At 40.8% G+C, this 26,791-nt stretch overlaps 1 protein-coding gene across 2 annotated transcripts in view; it reads right to left on the bottom strand.

Moving 5' to 3' along the window:
- Window positions 1–26,285, bottom strand: part of JMJD1C (jumonji domain containing 1C) — a 185,643-nt gene extending 159,358 nt beyond the window's left edge. Inside the window, exon 1 of one of the 2 annotated variants that reach the window (XM_016185673.2) lies at window positions 25,784–26,275. In XM_016185673.2, the coding sequence (XP_016041159.1) occupies window positions 25,784–25,951 (168 nt within the window). In that variant the 5' untranslated portion in view covers window positions 25,952–26,275. Of the gene's footprint in view, window positions 1–25,783 lie in introns of both variants that reach the window. The other variant, XM_060192895.1, reaches the window with a different exon arrangement.
- Window positions 26,286–26,791: the final 506 nt, after the last annotated feature.

Genomic DNA, 26,791 nt, shown 5'->3' on the forward strand with positions numbered 1-26,791 from the left:
GGGCTGGACTGTGGTACACCTGGTTAAATGCACATACTAGTGTGCTGGCACCTGGGTTCAAGTTCTTGTTCCCCACATGCAGGAGAAATAAATACTTCACAAGCAATAAAGCAGGTATGCAGGTGTCTATCTTTCTCTTCCTCTCTTTTGTTCTCCCCTCTCAAATAAAAAAGGAGGGGTGGCCATTGGGAGCAAGATTTTTTTTTTGTAGAGTGTTGTTCAGGTGGTTAATTTTGATGGTCTCTGTTTTGATTATTAAATTTCTCCCCCAAATTATTAAGAATACTAATTTTTTGCTTTCTTATTCCTCAAGTCTTATTTTTTGTCTCTCTCTCTGTAATTTATTTATTTGTTGTTGTTGTTATTTTACTTTGGATAGAGAGAAGTTGAGAGGGAAGTGGAAGGAGAGAGGAAGAGAATGTGCCATATTGCTTCAACACTTGTGAAGCTTTCCCTGGGAGACAGGGACAAGGGCTTGAAGTGTTCTTGTGTATTTTAACGTACACATACTAGATGTGCCAAACCTGGCCCAATTTCGTTTTTTGTATTTGATGATTTACTCTCTTGATATATCTATTCTATTTGAATACAGATTTCAGTAGTGTAACACTACAAAAAAGCACATTGTGAACTCTGACCATATGGTCACAACTGTTGACAATAATTTTAAGGGTGTGAAAGTCAGGCCTTTTCCTTGGGGAGCACTTCAAGTCTGTATTTAGGTGCGCTTTGTCTTAAACTGGTCATATTTTCTACAGAAATCTACTCTGGCACTCACAGTTACACCTGCTGAAGTGAAGATTCTCAGTAGGAGAAGGTAGCTGGTGCTCAACACTTGTCATGGTGTGGACATCCTCTTCACAACCAGTTTCAATAAATGTCTTTGCTTTCAGCACTTGTCAGCTCTAGCTTATATGGCAGAATTGTGTAAACTCTGCAATATAGAAAATATACAAACTCCAAATAGCTGCAAAAATAGTGTCTTTGGGAGAAAGAGTTTCTACATCAATAGAAGAAAAATAGTCATTTTTCTAAGCCAACGCAATCCTGGGGCAGATGGAGGAGGTGTAGTCATCACTTGCCACCTAGAGGTTATAATGCACTAGGACCAGGGTTCAAGCCCCTAGTCCCCACTTGCAGAGTGGTGCTTCAGTAGCGGTGAAGCAGTCCTGCATTATCTATTTCTCTCTCCCTCTTTATCACCATTCTCCCCTTCTCAACTTCTCTATCCAAATAAATAAATCTTTAAAGTGGGGTGGGGGTAGAGGTAAAGCGAAGGCGTTTTTGTTTTGGTTTCATGTTTTTTTTTAAATATTTTAAAAAATATATTTATTTATTCCCTGTTGTTGCCCTTTTTTTTGCTGTAGTTATTACTGTTGTTGTTGTTGTTGATATTATCGTTGTTGGACAGGACAGAGAGAAATGGAGAGAGAAGGGGGAGACAGAGAGAAAGATAGACACCTGCAGACCTGCTTCACCGCCTGTGAAGTGATTCCCCTGCAGGTGGGAAGCCGGGGGCTGGAACTTGGAACCTTATGCTGATCCTTGCTCTATGCACCATGTGCGCTTAACCTGCTGGGTTACTGCCTGACTCCCTTGGTTTAGTTTTCTATTGAATAGAGACAGAGAAAAATTGAGATGTTAGGGAGAGGTAGGGTAAGAGACAGAAAGGCACCTGCGGCCCTGCTTCACTACTCATGAAGCCTCCACCTTGCAGGAGGGGGCCAGGACCTTGAACCTGGGACCCTGTGCACTGTAATATGGGCTGCTGCCTGGCTCCTAAAGTTAAGGAGTTTATTTTAATTTTTTAAAAATATTTATTTATTGGATAGACACAGCCAGAAATTGAGAGGGAAGGGGGTGATAGACAGGGAGTGAGACAGAGAGATACCTGCAGCCCTGCTTCACCACTTGTGAAGCATTCCCCGTGTAGGTGGGGACCGGGGACTCGAACCTGGGTCCCTGCACACTGTAACATGTGCGCTCAACCAGGTGCGCTATCACCTGGCCCCAAGTTAAGGAGTTTTATCCTGCAGTTTCTTGTGTTCAAGGACTCATTGCTATAAGTAAATACCTGTTAACAAATGACTTGTAGTTCTTTGAATAACAACTACTGAATAATTTTGCTCATGTGTACAATATAGAGAATTGAAACAAACAAAAAAGAATTGAAATGCATGAACTTTTTTTAGTAGCTGAACTGTCCCTATGAATTTTGAAAACTATGGTAATTATCCATATGGTGTTTGCAATCATAATTAAATTATTAATAATTTTTAAAAGAAACTTTGCTTAACTTGACATGAAGTTTCTATCTCTGCTCTTCCTTTCTCTTCTTCCTTTTCTTTAATTTTTATTTATTCATTCCCTTTTGCTGCCCTTGTTGTTTTATTGTTGTTGTTATTGATGTTATCATTGTTGGATAGGACAGAGAGAAATGGAGAGGAGGGGAAGACAGAGGGGGGAGAGAGAGAGACACCTGCAGACCTGCTTCACCACCTGTGTAGCAACTCCCCTGCAGGTGGGGAGCTGGGGGCTTGAACCAGAATCCTTACACCAGTCCTTGCGCTTTGTGCCACCTGTGCTTAACCCACTGCGCTACAGTCCGACTCCCCTTTCCTTTCTTTTTTAAAAGACTTATTTTTGTGGAACAAAACTGAACAAAAGCCCTACTCTGTTCCATAATGTGCAGTACTAGAAACTAAACCAAGGCCCTCATGTATGTAAATGCTATGTCCTACCCAGTTTCCTACCCAGCTGCTAATTTTATTACTACTTTCAAATGTACACTTTGACTATGTATTATATTTTCTGGCTAAAATATTTCTATTTAAAAATCCAACGTCAATTAAGTTACCTATGGGTAGAATCTCTTTTCTTGCAATTTCCCTTTACTCTTATAACAAATAGCCTGCATAAATACATAAATAAATAAAATTTAACTTCAGTCTTTAAACATAATAAAGGTATAAAATTTACACATATACAATGACTTAAACAGTAAAAAATCAAAACTTTGTTACATGAATTATAAAATAGGATAGTCTTTCCAAAAGGATTTAAGAGTGAATTTGATGCCACCGATGGTTCCTGCTGCTATACACAATACAATTGAACCCTTTTTTCTGAAAATTGAATTCTATACCACTGGAACAGAAAATGAGTACAGTGTATAAGTGGATATGAGTAAGAATATGGTTAACAAATATCACTTTAAAATGTAGTTTTTCTTAAGAATTCAAATACTTTCTAAGTGGCTTCACTAAAGCTAGTGTCAGTGTGGAATGTGACAAGTATTATATGCTTCATTTTAATTTAAAGTATACATTTTAGTGATCTATTTCAGAGAACATTTATGTAATGAAAAATAAACTGTTTTGTAATGAGTCACCAGTTAAATATCTAATAAAGAATAATATATAACTTTATCAGAAACCATCATTGTGAAAGGACTGTGTCTATATGTTTCCGTTACAGCTTTTATATATATACTGGGTTGTTGGGAAAGTCATGCCATACTTTTCTAAATCTATACAAAACTGCATCATGACTTTTCCAAAAACACAATATATGAATATATGAAACTTGTTTTCACTTTCAACACAGTAAGTTGGCTGCTGGTTTGGTTCATGTGGATTCAGCAAAACTACAGAGTACAGATGACTGATTTTTAAAGTTTTACTTTGAAACAGTTATTCTTAAGACTTATTGAGAAATTATACAACTTAATTTTTTTAACTTTTGCGCAGTGATATATGCATACAAACAGTATTAGCCATAACACTTTCATATAGGACAAATTCAGCGTATAAAACCTATGGCATATATAACTATAATAAAATAAAACTATGTAAATTTTTATTTCTTCAACTTTCCTTAAAATATCTGCTTCCACAAATGACATAATGAAAAATAATACAGTGTTCTATGGAACTAGCACCTGCAAGAAATAATCCTTTCTAGCAACTGCTAATACTATCTATTCATCACTTAATTCTCAAACATTACGGCACTCCTTCTCCTCCTCCCCGCACGCCCAGTCCATGAAATTAAAGAAAATAGAGCTTCGAGTATTCATGTTAACTCCCACAGTATATAGCTTGAACCTTTACATTCTCTAAAAGGAAAAAAAAAACAACTACAGTCCTTCAGAAGTCTTAAACACAGAAAAAATCATGCAATATTCAGCCCCTGCCTACTAGTTTCATACAGAATAACTGCTCAGAAATATTAAATCTTTAGTAAAAGTTTGATTTTTGTTTCATTTTATCAGTGCCAGGGTTTCACTGCTTTGGGGCAACATTTCCAGACAGAAAGAGACAGAAGGAGTAAGGGGAAGGTAATACAGAATTATAAGCTTCAACTGGGTTCAAATCTGAGTTGCATTCATAGCAAAATAAGCGCCTTCCCAGGAAAGCTATCTTGCCAGCTACATTTTTTTAAGACACTACCAACAGAAATTAAATCAGATGTTTACAACTAAATAACATTAAACATGAGGACTTTGTTTTTCTTTTTCGATAGAGACAGAAAGAAATTGAAATGATAAAAAGCTTGAATGGGAGACAACAGAGCAATACCTGCAACAATGCTTTACTGCTCATCAACCTTCCTCCCTGTAGGAGGGATCTGGAGGCTTGAACCCAGGTCCCTGTAATATGTGTGTTCTACTCAAGTGTAGCACTGTTGATCATTATGACCATTAAATAACTGGAATAGGTAATGTTTAAAACTGTGCAAGCAATGCTGCAACCAGAACAAAATAAATAATTAACTTCAACCACTAGTGACAATTTGTTGATAAATATAAATAAAAAGTAAAGCAATAATTAGTTGCTTTAATTAGTTAATTAACTCAACAATTAGTATTTCCTTTAGACAAAGTAAGAGAATATTTTAAAATTAAACAAACTGGTGGCCAGGAAATACAGCAGCTGGTAAGAGTGCCAGATCTGCAAAACTGGTTCAATCCAAAGCATCACATGTACCAAAGTGGTGCTCTGTTTTCTCTTTTCCTCAAGAGAAACTCTTTACATTATACAAAATAAAAAAGTAAATCTTCGGGAGTCAGGTGGTAGCGCAGCGGGTTAAGCGCAGGTGGCACAAAGCGCAAGGAACAGCAGAAGGATCCTGGTTCCAGCCCCCAGCTCCCCACCTGCAGGGGAGTCGCTTCACAGGCAGTGAAGCAGGTCTGCATGTGTCTGTCTTTCTCCCTCCTCTCTCCATTTCTCTCTGTCCTATCCAACAACGACGCCATCAATTACAACAACAATAATAAATACAACAATAAAAAACAAGGGCAACAAAAGGGAATAAAGAAATATCTTTTAAAAAAGTAAATCTTCATAAAAATTGCCTGAGCAACAATTCACAATTTGGCAAAAATATCTAACTTGTTTAACCAATATTTTTCAATGTGTTTTTAGTATTTTAGAAAGCTTTTGATATTAAGAAAAGGAGTTTAAAATTTCTTTGGCATGTTACTAAACCACTAAAGGCCTATTAAAAAAAGAAAAGAAAAGAAAAGAAAAAACAAGAGGAAAACTGTCTACTTGGCTGATTATGCTGTGCTGGCAACTTTTCAAACATCTGCTAAAGGTCAGATTTCCACTGCATGAACCAATCAATGGAACTACACAATTCCTCTACCACTCTAGGAAGCTAAACAAAGACCACTATTCCACATACATAATGAAACATAACCTTAGTTTTGCAATGAATTACAGCAGTCTACTTTCTCATCATAGAATTCATACATTTGAAAAATGACTATATGATTTAGCTGCATTTCACTCAAATTTTTATTATGTTCAGAAAGTGTGTGTATATATATATATGTATATATATTTCAAAACTCATTTGCTATAAATTAATAACCATTTTACTTTTTAAATATTTTTTATTATTTTTATTGATTGGCTAGAGACAGCCAGAAATCCAGAGGGTAGGGGGAAGTAGAAAGGAAGAGAGACAGACACCTGCAGCTCTGCTTCACTACTTGCATAGCTTTCCCTCTGCAGGTGGGAACCAGGGGCTTGAACCCATATCCCTCCCTGCTCATTGTAACATGGGTGCTCAAAAATGTGTGCCACTACCCAACCCTTAAAAAACCACTTTATTTCACATTCCAAAAACCTACTCTATGTTCAAACACTAAGTATAATTTTTTAGGATAATTAGTATTATAAATATTTAGCAACTAAGGAGGTAATTCTGGGAGTAGACTAGATGTCTTCTATGTCTGACATCCTAAGTTTGATCCTTGACACCACAAATGATGTGATATATGCATCTGTAGGTCCCTCTCATAAAAGAAATGGATATATAAATCTTTGCTAAGAATCCTAACATATGTAGTATGATTTCTCTATAAATATGGAAACTGCAATAGTAAAAAATTCAGTGATGGGGGCCAGGCGGTGGCACATCTGGCTAAGCGCACACATTACAGTGCGCAAGGACCCAGGGTCAAGTCCCCAGTCCCTATCTGCAGCAGGGAAGTTTCACGAGTGGTGTATCAGGGATGCAAGTTGTCTTTCCTTCTCTACTTCCCCTTCCCCTCTCAATTTCTCTCTGTCTCTATACAATAAGAACATTTAAAAGAAAAAAAAAAATCAGTGAGTAACTCATGACAGTAAGTCAGATTAATAGATGAGTGAATTTACAGAAAGCTTCAATGTTAAAACTAAAAATTTCTTGAAAATATTCTGATTTTCTATGACTAGAGACAGCAACATCACCTACTTTGAGAGGACTTTGACCCAAAATATCCAAACTCATTCCACAGTCTACAAATTTGTTAATTTCATCAAATACTTAAAAAAACAACAACAACTAACAGAACATGTGGTCCAGAGGTGGCACAGTAGGTAAATTTTTGAACTTAAAAGCACAATGTCCCAGGGAGCCGAGCAGTAGCACAGCAGGTTAAGCACACATGGCTGGAAACGAAAGGACCCACAAAGATCCCGGTTGGAGCCCCTGGCTCCCCACCTGCAGGAAAGTCACTCCACAAGTCGTGAAGCAGGTCTGCAGATGTCTATCTTTACCTCTCCTTTTCTGTCTTCCCCTCCACTCTCAATCTCTTTCCAACAATAACAACAAGGGCAACCAAAGTGGAAAAAATGACCTCCAAGCCCTAGTGATAGAAAAAAAAAAAAAAAAAAAAAACCCACAACATCCCAAGTTCAGTTCCTAGCATCCTCTGTGCCAGAGTGATGCTCTGGTTCTCTCTCCTCTTTCATTAATAACTAAATCTTCAAAGACATTTAAAAAGCAATTAAACACAACAGTTTACCAAATATTACAGAAATTGTGTATGTATAAAGATAAGACTTTTTTAAAAAAATATTTTAATCAGAGTTTATAGGTCTGGCTTACAGATGTACCAGGTACTGAAAGTGAGAACTTAGAGCCTCATAAAAGTCTATATATTTTTTTTTTGGAAGAAAATGCTAATTTACCTGCACAGACTAGAACTGAAATCTTACGAATACACTTCTGGAGTCTTTGTACTTTTTTAAAATTTTCATTTTTAAAAAAGCTAAGCATGTAATTTATTGCTTCTCTATTAAGTTTCTGAATTTTTGGAGTTAGTTAGGGCTTGGGATTGAGGCATACTTGAGAATTATCCAGAACCAACAACTACAAACAGTATGGACACATTTCTACAAAAGAGTTTTTAATCGTCATGTGACAAACTGTAGCTCCAGAGTAGGTAGTGGGCCTGACACGTACAACTAGCTTGTAGTTTCTGTGCTGCCACTTCGATGTGGTGCTTGTGCTTCATAGCCATCATGCACACCACACAGGCTTGGGAGAAAGGTGCCCAGAAAAGGCTTCTGTATGCCATTATACTATCTCCCCTGTCCAAGATACTAATTTTTTAAAAAATATTTATTTACTTATTTATTCCCTTTTGTTGCCCTTGTTGTTTTATTGTTGTAGTTATTGTTGCTGTTGTTATTGATGTTGTCACTGTTGGATAGGACAGAGAGAAATGGAGAAAGGAGGGGAAGACAGAGGGGGAACACTCCTGGTCCTTAAGGCTAAGATTAAAACACAGCCAAAATGCACTTGAGAATTAGTAGGCAAAATTTAAATGATCAAGTGACTGACGCATTTTTAAAAATTAAAGCACAACTGATATGTTAAATTGCAATGCCTCTGTATATTTATACAATGAAATAATCATCACAGAGGATAGAAGATACTGAGAGCTTGCCTAGTATGGCACATACCTTCCTACGTATTCTGCCCAGGTTCATGTCCTAATGCCACATAAAAGTATCATGGTAGCGCAGTGGGTTACATGCAGGTGGCACAGACCACAAGGATCGGCACAAGGATCCTGGTTCGAGCCACCGGCTCCCCACCTGCAGGGAGTCGCTTCACAAGCGGTGAAGCAGGTCTGCAGGTGTCTTTCTCTCCCCCTCTCTGTCTTCCCCTCCTCTCTCTATTTCTCTTTGTCCTATCCAACAACAGCAGCAGCAATAACAATAGCAATAATAACTACAACAAATAAAACAACAAGAGCATCAAAAGGGAATAAATATTTTAAAAAAAGAAGTATCATGACCAGTGAAAGCTCTCATGTTGTGGTGCCTCTCCCCCCCCCTATGTCTATATGAAATAAAAAGAACAATAAAGTCAGCAGGGGATGGTGAAATTATGCATACACAATGACCCAGTGCTAGCAAAAATAAAAATCATCATCACATAAGTTTAGTAAACGTCTGTCTATTCTCTAAGCAAATTTGAATTATGCACTAATGCCAGGCTGAAAAGTTAATTCAAAAATGGATGAAAGACTTAAGATATTGGGTCAAAAAACACAAAAATGCAGAAAACAGAGAAAACACTAGCTGACGCTGGTTTCATATAAATGTCGTCTAGTACTGAAAGTATTATGAAAAATAAAACCAACGGCCTTTTTCATATTTGTATTTATTTCATTTCTATTTTATTGGATAGAGACAGAAATCAAGAGGGAAAGGGGGCAGAAAGAGAGAGAGACAGATGCAGCACTACTTAGCTACTTGTGAAGCTGCTCCGCTACAGGTGGAAAGTAGGGGTTTAAATCTGGGTCCTCATACACGTAGTGTGTGCTCTCCCCCTCTTGCTTCCTCTCTCATTACTACACAAAGCTCTTAGGGATACTTATTTATGTGATGAAGGGAGAGGGGAGGGAGGGTCAGGGGAGGGAAGCACCAACACCAGAGCGCAGGTCTAGGACATGAGGAGGACCTCATGCATACAGTCCTGGGGTCCACTTGGTGAGTCACCTTTCTGGCTACTGCATATTTTATTTTTTTAAAATGCCCATGGGCAGATGGTTTTTTATTTTTACTTGATTTTTTTTTTAGAGAGATATTACTAATGCAAAGAGGGAGAAGGTATCAAGAGTATCGCTCTGACATGTGATCAAACTCAGGACTTCATGCTTGAAAGTCTAGTGCTTTATCAGCTGTGTCACTTCCCAGGCCACCATATTTTGTTTAATGTAATACCAAAAACAATTGAATATTTACTGTGCACTGTGTATCAGAAACTGATAAAAGCTACCTATACTGCAAGAACATAAATTTAAACAAATAAAACATAATCTAAGAGTATGCTTCTTGTGAAATTTATGCAGCCAAATAATCCTCATAACAAAATTAAATTAGATAAACTATCAGGAATGGCGATGTCAACGAGCAAGCACTAAAAACCCCAGCAATAGTCATGATAGTAAAAAAAAAAAGTTTGATGAGGAGGCCCAAAACGTTAGAGAAAGAAGTCTTTCAACAAATGGTATTGAGAAAATGGAGTTGAAATGTGCAGAAGAATGAAACAGGACCACCACATATGACCCTGCAAAAAAGTCAGCACCAAACAGGTCAAAGACATGGATATTAAACCACAAACCATCAAATACAAAGAAGAAAACACTAGCAGAATACTTAATAATCTACACCTAGGAAATGTCTTCAAAGAAAAGTCTAATAGCAAGGAAAAAACAAAAATAAACCAAAATATATAGAGTCCACAAAACTCAACAAAACAAACACTCCCCTCCCTCCATAAAAAACAGTGAAATATGGGGGAAAGACATGGACAGAATTTTCACCACAGAAAATACACAGATGACCAACAAATGTATGAAAAATGCTCAAGGTCACCAGTAATCAGAGAAAAATAATTAAATACAATGATGAGACACCACTTCACACCTATGAGAATGTCAAAAATTTTACAAGATGGAAAGAGTACGTGTTGGGGACAAAGTGGGGAAAAGAAGCCCTACCACACTGCTGGTGAGACTGCAGGTTAGTCCAGCTCCTATGGAGAGCAGTCTGGAGAGTCCTCAGAACACTGGAAATAGGCCTTCGTCATGACCCAGCAATTTCTCTCCTAGAGAGGTACTCACAGACCACAAAAACAACTATTCAAAGAAATCTATCTGCACTCGTGTCAAGCAACATAATTTGTAGTAGCTCAAACTTGAAAACAACAGATGAATGGCTAAGAAGGTTGCGCTGTAATATACATAGTGGAATACTCGGCCGTTAAAAACAATGAAGCTATCACCATTGCCTCATCATAGATGGAACTTGAAGGAATCATGTTAAGTGACATAAGCTAGAAGGAGAAAAACAAATACCAGATGATTTCACACATACTTGGAAACTAAAAAACAAGAAAAGAAAGAAAGACCACAAGGTGAAACCAGGAGTATGGCCTATTTTGGCAAAGTAAAGGACTGTGTGGGAGGGAAATGGGAGTGGGATGGGAGACGAGAATGGGGGAAAGTGATCATTGGGTAACCAGTACATGAGAGTGGACAAGGACTTGGATGGGCAACTGAGTGGTGTGCAGATGAGAGGTTGTACCCATGTGTCGACAACTGTCCTTCAAACTATTATCTCCCTAATAAAATGTTTGGAAAAAAAAAACAATGGCTAACAATGTAATTGCACACTGAAAAGCAGAAACAGAGTACAAAAGAAACTGAGTATTTCAAAATTCTAGTCCCTAGATTTTTTTATGAAATTAGTGATTCTTCTTGCACAAAGGAGGTTTTAGAATGGACAATAATCAGAGGTGTGCTAGAATAAAATTTCTACACTTGAAGTCACAACTAATCATGATCAACTCATTATTATTACTCCAGAAACAAGTATGAAAGGAAAATGAAGAGAAAAGGAGAAAATAATGGCAACAAAGTAAAACTCAAAAACCTGAATTATTGACAATCATTTCCTTAATTTTAATCTAAGTACTCCCCAAATAGCAATCATTATACTATTCCTACTAAAACCTTCTTATTTAAATCTTAGGAGCTAATAGGAAGAAAGGATATTAAGGTCAAATAAAGATCTACAAAACCTATGTAGTTAAAAAGTGAAATTGTTCACTGGGCTGGGAAAATACTACAAAGGTCTACTGAAGAGACTTTCTTGCTAGAGGTTGGAGGTCCCAAGTTCAATTTCCAGCACCACCACAAGCCAGAGCTAAGAAGTGCTCTGGTGATTAAAAAATAATAATGCTTATGGCTTGGGTTCTCTATCCATCTTTTAAAAACATGTTTATTTATGAGAGGAAGAGAGGAAGAGGAGGAGAAAGAGAACCAAAGCATCACTCTGGCACATGTGTTGCTGGGAGTCAAATGCAGGACCTCATGCTTGAAAGTCCAACATTTTATCCACTATGCCCCCCCCCATGCTGCTAGATGTATGCTGTCCCTCTTTCTCATTCAGATAACCCAGCAGATGGATTAAGTATTACCTCAAAATGTTGCCAGTCATAATCCAAGGAAAGATAAAAAGACAAAGCTTTGGAAGATCTCAAACTGGAATTTAAATGTCTATTATTATAACTAGATATATTCAATCTGCTTCCTTTCCAATATAAATTTTTCTCAACATTCATTCATTGCCCAAAACTAGTCCCAAGTAACATGGTGGACTGTTGGAAAAGTTGTGACATATTTTTCTACAATAAACAAACAAACAAAGCATGTGTCTGTCGGATGGTGGTGCACCAGGGTAAGCACACATAGTATGAAGTGAAGCAGATCTGCAGGTGTCTTCCTTTCCCCTATCTTCCCTCCCCCCCTCCAATTTCTCTCCAATAAAACAAGGGGGGGGGGAGGCCGCCAGGAGCAGTGGATTCGTAGTGCAGGATTCAAGCCCCAACAATAACCCTGGGGGGTGGGGAAGCAAAATCACAACTTTTCTAACAATCAAATAAATGTCATGTGCCTGGAAAGACGAAAACAAGTTTAAAAGAGCTGTTGAACAGCAAGGCTAATAACCAATACAGAAACATTCTGTTTCAAGACAAAATTTAATGTGCTAGTGAGGAAAACTGTGAGCCAAAGTTGCATTTTTGCCAGAGGAGCAAGCGATGGCCTTACTATTTCAAATTAGCAACCATTAAATATACAACACAATTATTAATTAAAAAAATACACAAAGCCTCTCAAATATTATGGCGCACCCAGTTAAGTGCCCAAAGTACTAAGCTCAAGGACCCGCACAAGGCCTGGCATATATATATATATATATATATATATATATATATATATATATATATATATATATATATATCCCTCTCTTCTCTAAAAATCTCTCCATTCTATCCAATAAAATGGGGGGGGGGAGTGGCCACCAGGATCAGTGGATTCATAGTGCCAGTACCAAGCCCTAGCAATAACTCTGGAAGCAAAAATTAATTAATTAAGAAGTAAAACAAAATGAATTAGGTAGCTAACGGGGTAATGTACAATGTTATGACAGCTACCACATCACTAGGCAATAAGAATTTAGGCACCACCTTTGTGTATGCAGTCTATCAATAACCGAAACAGCACATGAATATGGAAAAGCTGTTATTAGTATAATAAAGTATGAAACCACACTTCCTTATTTAAGAGACTAATGAAAACTTAGTCTAAAAGTCAGCACTATTTTATTTGCAGAACAAGGGTCTTGCATGTGGGATGATACAAATGCTTCTAGGTCAATTTCCTACTTTTTTTTTTATTTCAACTAGAGGAGAGGGAGAGAAACAGAACCACCACAGTAACCACCGTGCATGCAGTCTCCCTTAGTGCCAGTGCTAAGGCCTCAAACTTGGTAAGGTATGTGCTCTGCCTGTTGAGCTACCTCCTGGCTCTTAGCTCAGTTTTAACAGACTTGTACCTCTGTATTTTTTCTTTACAAAATTTTTTTTGTTATCTTTAGTAGAGACAAACAGAAATCAAGAGGGAAGGGGGGGTTAGAGAGCAAGAAAGAGAGACACCTGCAATGTTGCTTCACTACTCATGAAGCTTCCCCCCTGAAGTTGGGGACAGGGCACTCGAATCTGGATCCTTGCACACTGTAATGTGTGTGTTCAACTAGGTGTGCCACCACCCGATCTCCCTCCATATATTTTCTACACCACTTAAAAAAGCATTTAAGAGAAATACTAGTTTATAGAGGTCAAGTGATGGAGTACTGGAGACTGAATCTCGGACCACAGAGACCCAGGCATGAAGTCTTTGCGAGACCCAGGCATGAAGTCTTTGCAAAACCATATGCTATCTCCCCAGACCGAAAAGTTCTGCATGACTTAAGTCACACACTCTTTGCAGACCAACTAATATAGTACATTGGCACTTGATATTTTGTTTAGTAGTAAACAAGTCATTTAAAAATTTTTTTAATCTTTATTTATTTATTGGATAGAGACAGCCTGAAATTGACAGGAAAGGGGAGAGAGAGACAGAGAGATAACCGCAGCCCTGTTTCACCACTTGTGAAGCTTTCCCCATGCAGGTGGGGATCAAGTCATTTTTTTATGTGTTTTATGTAAACTACCTCAATATCACAAGCATTAAAACATGATATATCTTAAAACCCAAGAAAACTGGTACACCATACCTTGGCACTCCGTAGCTTTAAAACTCGTCAAATTCAGCACTGATAGCAATATTTTTTTTACTTTTTTAATATTTATTTTATTTATTTATTCCCGTTTGTTGCCCTTGTTGTTTTATTGTTGTAGTTATTATTGTTGTTGTCGTTGTTGGATAGGACAGAGAGAAATGGAGAGAGGAGGGGAAGACAGAGAGGAAGAGAGAAAGATAGACACCTGCAGACCTGCTTCACCGCCTGTGAAGCGACTCCCCTGCAGGTGGGGATCCTTATGCCGGTCCTTGTGCTTTGCGTCACCTGCGCTTAACCCGCTGCGCTACAGCCCGACTCCCTGATAGCAGTATTTTAACAAGGAGACATGTTTTTGCACTCAGGGCTTGCTGAGACCTCCTTCCTGCCATCATGCTGAAAGCAGAGATGCAGGGGCAGGGGCGCCTAGAATATCATGGTTCCTGTCATTTTCAACACTCACTGTCTTCAGGATTAATAATGAATATCCAAATGTCACTACATTTCCATATTTGTTTTGTTAAATTAGATTGCTTCTCCAAAGCAGACATGGAATAATTAATCCTTTTTACAATATCTGATTAACAATCTGTTTTCTCACTTGATTTAGCTCATGCTATGCCAAGTAACACAAATTTAAACAAGAAAATAAGTCATGGCATTTCAGCTAAAATTTCAGCACCAAATTTGAAATGAAGCATAAAATATTTTATGATTTTATGAACAGGTCCTTATATGTTATAATCATAACCATAACAAAAGACTTGCGACAATAAGGCTTAATAGGCTGGATAAGGGGTTACTGAATATTAAATTTCAAAGGTCGGGGTTAAGACTGAGGAGGTCTAAATATTAAGAGTATGGATTTTTGACTTTATTAGATAAAGCAAATAAAGTTTTGATGTGAAGTAAAGGAAGACACTCCGGATGGGTATTCTGTCCAAAAAGATGAATAAGCTGGAAAAAGAAGAAATTAAAACAAAAAAAAAAAAATCACATTTCTTGGGACAATAAAGGATTCGACTTAGTGGCAGCATATACTGAAAACAGAAAACAATAGTGGGGAGCAGAGTGCAATTTGAAGAAATGAGAAGAGCTCAATAAATACGAACAAAAGTGGTGGACATGTAAAGGATAAAGGCTATTTCAAACAGAAGGTGGGTTCATTGTTCTTAATAGCTGCGTAGTATTCCATTGTGTATTAGCACAACAGAAAAGGTTTCAAGACAGTTGTTAAAAAAGGGACGCTGATTCCACATTTACATAAAGACAGTAACTTACATTTTAGATACATCATATTAGATTCAAATGTGGAACATTTTTGTGAGTACAACAAATGCAGCAACAGTAGATTCAAATTAAGAAGAAATGAAGATGGGCAACTATATACTTCAAAATAAAAGTGCTTCATAGGGAGTCAGGTGGTAGTGCAGCAGGTTAGGCACATGTGGCGCAAAGCACAAGGACCATCGTAAGGATCCGAGTTTGAGCCCCCGGCTCCTCACTTGCAGGGGAGTTGCTTCACAGGTTGTGAAGCAGGTCTGCAGGTGTCTATCTTTCTCTCTCCCTCTCTGTCTTCCCCTCCTCTCTCGATTTCTCTCGGTCTTATCCAATGATATCAACAACAACAACTACAACAACAGTAAAAAAAAAAATCAAGGATAACAAAAGGGAAAATAAGTAAATATAAAAAAATAAAAAAGGTTTAAAAAAAGTGCTTCATAGTCCTCTGTGATTAGATTTAGAATTATTTAGCTCAGCAACCAGTAGACAAGCTTAAAGAAGGTACCATAAACTTTCTAGTAAAATATTAATGACATAGGCTTAGATACCCTCTCTTACCCCTTACTTCACTTCCCTCAATCACTCTCTCTACTTAACTAACTATACAAAAGAAAGATGCATCGCTTAGTCTCTTCTGACAGCATCAGCGTTATTACCACCCCTTGATAATCTTAGGAAGAATCACTGTATAGAGCTGACCAAGAGATATACTGGCAGAAAAATATTTACGCACTAAAGGACAACTGTCTCTATGATAACCTTTATTAGAATCACCAATGCAGTAAATGCAGTAAAACTCAAGATAAGCTTAGACCCCACTAAAATCCTAGGTGTATTTCCTCCCTAACTTGAGGTCAGACTCCATAAACTTAACACCAGTTTGGAAATAACTGACACTCAAGCTGTAACAACTGGGAGAGAAAGTCTAAGCTTGTCAGGTAAAAAAAGGACTACAAAAGCTGGAAAAGGGCTCACTAATGATGGACTTCTTGGTCACTGCTAGGCCACCCCATCACCTGGGGCTCTAGTCAGAATTCTTGTGTCCCACCCATAGATTCTTTATTTATTTATTGGGGGGGTTAACGTTTTACAGTCGACAGTAAATACAATAGTTTGTACAGCCATAACGTTTCCCAGTTTTCCACATAACAATACAACCCCCACTAGGTCCTCTGCCATCCTGTTCTAGGACCTGTACTCTCCCTCCACCCACCCGAGTCTTTGGCTTTGATGCAATGCACCAACTCCAGTCCAGGTTCTGCTTAGTGTGTTACCCTCACAGATTCAGTAGGCCTAGACCTCTACTAGTTCCCTGTCTCCATCACTGGTCACTTCCATCAGGAACATCATTTTAAGCCCTCTTGTGGGCTTCTTCAGGACCGTAGTCTATGAACTAGCAATGGTAAGGACTGCCCCACTCTCCAAATGGCAGCTGGGTCATCCTACTACATACATCCTACTGGAGGAAAACTGGTCTTAAAATGAGTACAGCCTAGTGTGTTTCCAGCTGTGACCACAGACTGTGAACACAGACTGACAGGGACTCGGAGGTTATACAGGCTCCTGTGCTAAATAGGAATAGATACGGGTCCTGGGTCAGATGGAGGTGGTAAATAGTCAATTGTATTTATATATTTTCTTCAAGTCTGGGAGCTACTCTCTGCCCTAAATCAGCATTCTAGCCCTATTCTCAACTCTGACACTATCTTCCCAGACAGTATTTTTATTTCACCTGCAAGCTAGCTATCAAGCTCCAGCAAAAATTATTAAAGTCATGAGCCCCTAGGAACATACCTAAAATAGACTTCCTAGCTTCTCCTGCCGACCCTAAAGTCCCTATTCCCACGTGCTCTATTCCTACTTTATGGTTCCTGTTCACCAATCATTTTGTACTGCTTTACATCTAACAGCATTTCAGCTACTAAACTGCAGATATGATGTCATCCTGACTTTCCAGGGTAGACGACCTCACCTCCCCAGAGCCCTATTCCACTAGAAAGACAGAAACAGGCTGGGGGTGTGGACTGACCTGCTAGCATCCGTGTCCAGCAGAGAAGCAATTGCAGAAGCCAGAACTCCCACCTTCTGCACCCCAAAGAGAATTTTGGTCCATACTCCTACAGGGTAAATGTTAGGGGAAGATGACCACAGGGCTCTGAACTCTAATTCCATTAAGATCCAGAGAAAGAGGGAGAAGGGGGAAAAAAAAAAAAAGACAGAAGTAGTAGGTATGACTTAGAAAGGATGAGAAGGCAGGACCATAGGAAAAAAATGGTCAAGCATATTTAAATATAGATTGTTATTTTAAAAAGTCAACCCTGTTAAGCGTACATGGCAGAAAGCGCATGGACCGGCAGAAGGATCCCAATTTGAGCCCCCGGCTCCTCACCTGCAGGTGGGTTGCTTCACAGGTGGTAAAGCAGGTCTGCAGGTGTCTTTCTCTCCCCCTCTCTGTCTTCCCCTCCTCCATTTCTCTCTGTCCTATCCAACAACCACGACATCAATAACAACAATAACTACAACAACAATAAAAAAGGGCAACAAAAGGGAAAATAAATAAATATAAAAAAAGATTTTAAAAAAGTCAACCCTGGGGGTCAGGCGGTAGTGCAGCTGATTATGTGCAGGTGGCACAAAGGGCAAGGACCGGAGTAAGGATCCCCCAGCTCCCCACCTGCAGGGAAGTTGCTTCACAAGTGGTGAAGCAGGTCTGCAGGTGTCTATCTTTCTCTTCCCCTGTCTTCCCCTCTCTCCATTTCTTTCTCTCCTATCCAACAACGGTAACATCAAGAACAACAATAATAATAACTACTACAACAATAAACAACAAGGGCAACAAAAAGGAAAATAAGTAAAAATAAATAATATTTTTTTAAAAAGTCAACCCATATCTGTGATTTTGGGAGAATTAATGGCAGTTTCCAATAAAGGGAATGGGGACACAGAACTCTAGTTCTGGTAAAGGTGTGGAATTATACCTGTTATCTTCTAATTTTGTAAATCAATATTAAGGGGTCATGGTGGTGCACCTGGTTGAACACACGTTACAATACACAAGGACCCACGGTTCGAGCCACCAGTCACCACCAGCAAGGGGAAAGCTTTGTGAGTGGTGAAGCAGTGTTTCAGGTGTCTTTCTGTCTCTGTGTGTCTGTCAGTCTGTCTCTCTCTCCCTTTCTCAGCCTCTCCCCTCTCAATTTCTGGCTGTCTCTATCAAATAAATAAAGATAATAAAAATAGAGAATGCTAGTTAGTATTGCTTTTTAAAAAGTAAGTCAATATTAAATCACTAATAAAAATAAATATATATATGTGTATATATATACATATATATATATACACATACATACATACAGCTGTAGTCAGGGAGGTGGTTCAGCTGGTAGAGTGCATGCTTTGTAAAGCTGAGGTCAATCCTGATAGTTTAATCTGCCAGAGTGATGCCCTAGTCTCTTTCTGACATTAAATAAAGTCTTTTTTTCTTTTTTGCCTCCAGGGGTTATTATTGGGGACTCCTTGAATCCACTGCTCCTGAAAGCTGTTTTTTCCCTTTTGTTGCCCTTGTTTATCACTGTTATTGTTATTGCTGTTGTTGTTGTTGGATAGGACAGAGAGAAACCGAGAGAGGAGAGGAAGGGGAAAGACAGGGGGGAGAGAAAGGTAAGACACCTGCAGACCTGCTTCACCGTCTGTGAAGCGAACCCTCAGCAGGTGAGGAGCCAGAGGCTTGAACCAGGATCCTTTCGCTGGTCCTTAAGATTAGTGCTCTGTGCTCTTAACCCACTTGTGCTACCACCCGACCCCCAATAAATCCATTTTTAACTATCCAGAAAAAAAAATTAACCCAAATAAAAATTTAGCCTTGTATCAAATCATACTTGTTCACAGTGGTAAACAAAATAGTTTTGCTACATAATATGTGGGCAGAATAATGCCACCCTAAACAGGCTCATATCCCAACAGGTAAAAACTGGAGTTGTGCTACATCTTAAGTCAAAAAAGAATTAAGGTCCTTATTAAGTAGAGGGGGAGAGTACTCTGGATTGTATGCACTGGGCTGGAGGCATCACATATTCACTTAAAGGTAAAAGGGAAAGCATCAGGAATATCCTCACTTGCCCTTTTGTGGGCCTCTCAAAAGGGCCCCTTATTCTCTTGTATACAAGTAAGCAGTGCTAGACTGCCCCACTCTTGGGAGGCGCATTCATCCTAATCTACCACAGAAGACTGGCCCTGCATATGGTAGCCTAGAATATTCCCAGCTATGACCACAGACTGAGATCAGACTGACAGGGACCCAGAGGGGATACAGACTTCTGTGTTAAGTATGAAAATACATGGGCCATGTGACTGACTGGTGTGGTAACTGTATTTATATACAATTATTTCAAAATTGAGAGCCACCCTCTGTCCTAACCTGGTTTTCAAGTTCTATTCTGCACTCTGATACCTTCCTCCCAGGTAATATTTCTAGTCCACTTTTATGTTAGCTATCAAGCTCAAGAAAAGTTTCTAAATTCCAGGATTCCCAGGAACATACCCAAAATAGATAACCTACCTCGTTCCACCCTAGAGTCCCTACTCTCTTTGGCTCTATTCCTACTCCTTCATCTCTGTTTATTATGCATTTTGTCCTGCTTTATACCTTTCTGCCTTTCAGCCACCAAGTTGCAAATGCTACTACAATCCCATCCTGACCTCCCTAGGCAGATGACCTACCCTACCAGGGTACCAGAAGGCTGGCAATGTCTGTGTCCAACAAACAGAGAAGCAATTACAGAAGTCAGAACTCTTTCCTTCTGTGCTGCAGCAAAGAATTTTGGTCCATACTTCCAGAGGAGAAAATGTTAGGGGAAGATGAACAGGCAGCTCCGAGCCCTAGATCCACTGGGCCCTGAAACTTGTATGACAAGGAACCTTTGCTTTTGCACATCACTAAGAGGGAAGAGGTTCTAGAAAACACCTGAGGAAGTCAGGCACTGTTTCGATTATCTGAGAGGGAAGAGTGAAAAGGAAAGACAATTATCACACACTTTCACCCCTAAGTAGAATACAGAGAATTGAAACACATGAACTTGAAAAAAAAATTTTTTTTCATCATACTATATGACAGTCAATTCATACTGATGATCTTAGGAGATGGTGGTTACTGTGGGGGAGGTAGGATGGACACAGAGTTCTGGTGGTGAAAGTGATGTGAAACTATACCCCCTTTATCTTATAATTTTGTAAGTCACTAACACAATTCCAACAGGAGGGATGGGTCAGGTTGTGGCTTATCTGACAAAGCATACTACCATGTGCTTGAACTTGGGCTCAAAACCCCAGTTCCCACCTGCAGGAGGAAGCTTCATGACAGTGCTGCAGGTATCTCTGCTCTCCATCTTTCATTCTCTATAATCAGCAATAAGGCAAAGAAAAGGTCACTGAGAAAGTTGAAGTCAGGGGAGCACCTGGCCCCAGCAAAAATGTAAAAGAGAACATAACAGAATCAGAGAAAAGCGTGACTTACACAGATAATGCTGCTGGTTTTTAAAGTGGAGAAAGGGGGCCAAGAAGCAAGAAAAGTGGACATCTTCTAAAAGCTTTTTCAAAAAAGAAAAAGGGTTTATCAATAGATTTGTCCTAGAACCTCCAGAAAAGAATATTAAATACACCACACTGTAATTTTAGCCAACTCTGATCCATCTTAGACTAGTCATCACTGAAATTTCGTAGTAATTCAAACTGTTTGAACTAAGATTGTATAAATTCATCAGCAGGAAAAAAAAGCATAAATTAATGCATATAGCAGGTACTCATACATAACACCAGAAATAAGAAAAGTAAGTTTTTGGGAGGAAAGCATTCCCTAAGCTACTTTCAAGTTTTAGCAGCCATCCTTCCAAACCAGATGCCCTAACTATATACAGTCAAGATTTCTAATAAACACGCAGGGTTTGTTTTTTTTCCCCTTTTCTTTTACCATAGTAATGTTCAGCTCCGGTTTCTGGTGGTGCCAGAGACAAAAACTGGAACTTCAGGTTTTAAAATATATGTCTGTATCCTCCCCTGTGATGTAACAGAGGCTGGAACCAGGATCACAAGTATGATAAACCAGACACCCCCACAGGTGACCTAGCTCACCTGCTAACTTATTAAAGAATCGAAAGTAGCCTACTTACAATGTTTCTCCCCCGATGTAATTCATAAGGTCTTGAAAAAGTGGGGAGTCAAAATAGCAGACTAGCAGGTTCTATTTTCCTTTGCCCCATAATGGCAAAGCTAGTACAAAAATGGAAAAACTAGCATGGAAATGGTCTTACACTTTAGATAATCTACTTCAGCAAATGACAAAAACTCAGCATCCAGGCAGTGAAGACTCAGAGTCACTGAAGGTAAGGAAGCCTCTGCACAGCTCTCTCCTATTCTACACAAGCAGAACCTTTTAATCAGAAGGGCAAGAAGCAGTCTGAGCCAAGAGCCACAAACCTTAATCTTACTGGAAGTTTATACCCAAAACTTTTCAACAATGGGAGTGGGAAACAGAACTTAAAGACTACATGGGAATTGCAGTTAAGTCTTCACAGACCCTTTTTTTGGCAGCCATTTTTGGATTTGTTGCCATAATAACAAAGCCTGGAGATGAATAGAGTGCTGCACCCAGCTTGCCAGGCACTCAAACCTCAAACCCCAAACCTCTGGTCACTTCTCAGCTCAAGGCAACCATGAGCAATAAATAAGACCTTGCCTAGTACTTGTGACTGCAAATCTCTAGCCACTGCCCAGCCTACTGAACTGCAGACCACAGGTTCTAGTCTTCATGAACATAATGGGAAGACAGAGGAAATCACTGGCAAAACAGAAGCTTGACAAAGTCATCAGAAAAATTTAAACTTCCTAAAGATTTCAAAGTTATGGTTCTGGGAGTCGGGCGGTAGGGTAGCACAGCGGGTTAAGTGCAGGTGGCATGGTACAAAGCGCAACAACTGGGCATAAGGATCCCGGTTCTAGCCTCCAGCTCCTCACCTGCAGGGGAGTGACTTCACAGGTGGTGAAGCAGGTCTGCAGGTGTCTATCTTTCTCTCCCCCTCTCTCCATTTCTCTCTGTCCTATCTAACAATGACAATATCAATAACAACAACAACTACAACAATAAAACAAGGGCAAGAAAAGGGAATAAATATTTTTAAAAAACACAAAGTTATGGTTCCAAGAATTTTCATAGAAACTATAAGTTCTATGAAAGAAAACTTCAATAAGGTCTGTGATTTCTTTTTTTTTTATTTTTTTTTTATTATTATTATTTTTTAAATTTTTTTAATTAATTTTATTTTTGAGAGAGATGTAGAGAGAGACACACACAGAGAAACACCAGAGCACTGCTCAGCTCTGGCTTATGGTGGTGCAGGGGATTGAACCTGGGACTTAGGAGCCTCAGGCATGAGAGTCTGTTTGCATAACCATTATGCTGTCTCCCCTGCCCTGTGATTTCTTTAAGTCAGAAAGAATACAGCGACTGAAAGACAAAACATAGTAGAGAAGAGTAACTTTAGAAAGAAAAACCAAAAATCAAGGTGGTGAGCAGGGAAGTAGAGGAAGCCATTCAAAATGCCCAGCAAAATGAATAAAGAACTGAAAGAAAGAAGGCAAGAGTTATAGGACACTGTCAAGAGGAATAATATCTGCACCAGAGAAGTGATACTAGATGGAAAAATATTAGCCAAGAATTTCCCCAAAGTGAAGGAAGATACAGATCCTCAAATCCAGAAAGCTCGAAGAGTTCAAGAAAAATAAACCCAAACCTAAGCCCTCCAGGGCATACAGTAATCAAAATGGCAAAGATAAAAGAGAAATAGAGGGAGTCGGGCGGTGGCGCAGTGGGTTAAGCGCACGTGGTGCAAACCGCAAGGACCAGCATAAGAATCCGGGTTCAAACCCCGGCTCCCCACCTGCAGGGGAGTCCCTTCACAGGCGGTGAAGCAGGTCTGCAGGTGTCTGTCTTTCTCTCCTCCTCTCTGTCTTCCCCTCCTCTCTCCATTTCTCTCTGTCCTATCCAACAACAATGACATCAATAACGACAACAATGTTAAACAAGGACAACAAAAAGGAAAATAAATAAATATTAAAAATTAAAAAAAAGAGAGAGAGAGAGAAATAGAGAATATCAAAAGGAACTAGAAGAAAATCATCTTCAGGGGACTCCCATAAGACAGGTGATTTCTCAACAGAAACTCTAAAGATTAGAGAATCGAAAATACTGACAGGAAATATCCTGCTATGTTATCAATCAGGTCTGAAAGAGTGACAAGGGACTTTTCAGATAAACAATAGTTAAAAGAAATCTACTAATGCTAAACCATTCCTACAAGAAACACTAAATGGGCTTAATATATATAATGAAAATACTTAATGTTTGCTTTCTCTCATATGAACTTGGTAAAGAAAGCAAGAGAACAAGCAAAGTCAAATGAAAACAAATCTTTAAACTTGCACTGTGAAACAGATTATGGGGGTGGGGGTTAGAAGAGATTCCAGGGTACAGAGGGCCTAACAGACTCTGGTGGAGATTGGTTCTTTGGTGAAGAACACAGTGCGGTGACACATTTTGAAGAGGAAATTTATGGCGCTGTAAATCAACATTACCTTAAAAAAACAAACAAGTTACTTTTACAAATTCTTCTGTAGCAAGAAAAATGTAAATGGGGGATTATATTATTCCAACTTTCACTTAAGAAACACAAAGTAAGAAAAATTTGAAATGAACTCTAGAACTATAGGGTTCTAGGCTATAAAAACTCAAGATTCACCCATGTCCACAACTGTACTATAAACTATTAATCCCCCCAATAAAATGACAAAAATAAAAACTCAGGTGGTTAGGAAGAAAGCTCAACTGGTAGATGACCATTCATGTTACAGGTGGCTGGCTCAAACCATGGTATCACATACACAAGAGTGGTGCTCTAACCCCCACCTCCACCTAATGAAAATCTCCTGTCTAGTAAACCTTTTTTTTTTTTAAAACTCATCACTCATTTAAGAATAACAATTTTTTGTAAAGACTATACATTAATGGCAGGCTGTCAAACAATTATACAGTTCACAACATTTTTAGAATGGCATCCCCACTTAAAAGAACATTTTATATATATTAACCAGGAAGATACAGAGGGAAAGGCAGGGAGAGAAAGGGAGAGAGAAACAGAAAGACATACCAGAGCACTGTTCAGCTCTGGCTTATCTTGGTGTTGGGGACTGAACCTGGACCTTGGAGCCTCAGGCATGGAAGTCTTTTTGCACAACTATTACGCTGTCTTCTCAGGCCTCAAAACACTGTTCCTTCTTTTTAGGTAAAGTGCTTATATAGTGAAATGCACAGGCACTAAATACACAAGAAGCTTTGATACCTGTATACACTGGTGTAACCAATAATCAAGATTAAAACTATTCCCATCACCAAAGAAAACTTTTCCCTGTCCTTTCCAGTCAACCTTATACCAAAAAAATTTTTACATTACTTTTTAAATAGCTAGTTTAAAACTTTCCTTTTACAAACACAATCTGCATAAATCCCCCCACTCTGCCACTGGAATTTCCATCCAGGACAGCAACTTCGAATCTCCCTAGCTCAACTTTGATAACCAGTGTCACCAGACTCATCATTTAAACCTGCATTTGCTAACTGTCATGTAACTACTAAAATGCTATGATACAATCCAAGTAGCTTTCACACAAAGGCACTTCAGAGTATGAGAAGCAATTTCAGCACACTTCACAGAAGTTCCAACAATCTTTGTAGAACCACCAAGATCAGAAATGCCTCAGAGGACTTTACTGCAAAGAAAAGAGCCAACCAGGAGCTTCCCAGTTACCTCTATTCTGCTCACTCCCTATCACAAATACCAGCAAAACAAACAAGCAGCACGTGCCACATCAAACCACAATCATGACTAAAGTGATAAAAGGGGGTTTACAAAACACTCAGACTAACATGCTTACATATAACATCTTGAAGTGGACTGGACTGCCAACCTGCACGAACACAAAAGCAGAGTGGCCCCGAGCCCGAGATTTTTCAGTGACGCGGCTCAATCCCGGGAAACAGTCTCCAAACCACTTCCGACGAGCTCGGGACACCGGCAGCTTGAAGCCGTGTGCATTACCGGGGGCGTGTGGGGAGGGGTCAGCTCTAAATAAGGGGGAGGACACGGGGTGGACACGGGGTGGTTTAAGGATCTGCGGGCATCTCCGCGTCCTGACTTAGAGGACGTCTTGCTTCTCATTAAAGGGGGGGTTCGGGACGCGGGCCCACTTCTCCGGCCTCCCCGCCAAGACGCCCGGCTGCGGAGTCCCGCGCTGGCACAGCCGCAAACCAGGCCCCGCCGGCCGAGTGCCGCCCGCGACCCTCCCCAGCTCGGACCCGAGCGCCCGCTCGGCAGCCCCGCCCGGGAAGCCGCGGGAGAGCCCCTGGGGCGGCGGGGGGCCGGGAGCAAACGCGCCCGGGGCGGAGGGGCGTGACCGCCGGTCGGCCCGAGGGGCCGGGGGCCGAGGGCGGGCGGCGACCCGCCAGGTGCGGCCGCGGGGACTGCGCGGCGCTCGCTTACCGCCAGGTCCGGGTCGCGGCGGTCGCGGTGAGACACGGCGCGGATGACCCCCGCTCTCCAGCCCCGCCGGCGGCGGCCGCTCTCCCCGCGGTCCGCCCGGGCCTCTTCGCCGAGCGCCAGGCACAGAAACCGCTTCCCCACCAGCTCCGGCCGCGTCTCCACGGCCATAGCCGTCCCCGACGAGAAAACGCCGCCGCCGCCGCCTCCACGGAGGGGAAGCCCGAAGCCGGCTCCTAGCGGCCGCCCATGCTGAGGCGAGCGGCGGGGGCGGCGGCCCACGAGCGGGCGGGACGTGGGGACGCACCGGACGCTCTGCCTGCGGGGGCACTGCGGCCGCGGAGTCTCCTACGGGGTCCTCCACACCCCCCTCGGCTTCCCGACTCGCAGCTTCCCGCTGCAGCTGCACCGAGTAAGAAAGAGAGAGACGGAGAAGGGAGAAGACCGGAAAAAAAAACTGACAAATTTCCACACGACCGTCGGAGGCCCTGAGGCAGCCCGGCCGCCGCCGCCGCGCCGCGGCCAGTACCACTCCGCCTCCCACTGCACAGCGCTGCACAGCGGACAGCGCGCTGCGCGTCTCCTTCCGCCACCGCCAGCGCGGGCGTGGAGGGGGCGGCGGCGGGAGCCGCGGGAGGGTCGAGCAACCACCGCGGACGCAAAGTAGTGCCCGAGCCAGCGCACTGCGCGGGGCGGCTGCGGGGGCGGGGCAGGGGAGCGAGGGCTCCCAGGAGCCACCTACTCGGACCTTTCAGGGCTTGGGCCCTACCTGTCTACCTTCTTGCCTACCTGCCTGTCTGCTTACCTACCTGTAGCCTGTCTACCTTCTTGCCCACCTGCCTGTCTGCCTACCTGTAGCCTGCCTACCTGCCTACCTTCTTGCCTGCCTACCTGCCGGTGGGTAGACTGCCCTTACACGTTCTGGGTCACTAAACTCCAGGTTAAAAATCCCACATCGCCGCCGCCGCCGCCGCCGCCGCCACCACCACCGCCACCATCGCCACCACCACC

This window comes from Erinaceus europaeus, chromosome 1 (genome assembly GCF_950295315.1).
Source record: "Erinaceus europaeus chromosome 1, mEriEur2.1, whole genome shotgun sequence".
NCBI lineage: Eukaryota > Metazoa > Chordata > Mammalia > Eulipotyphla > Erinaceidae > Erinaceus > Erinaceus europaeus.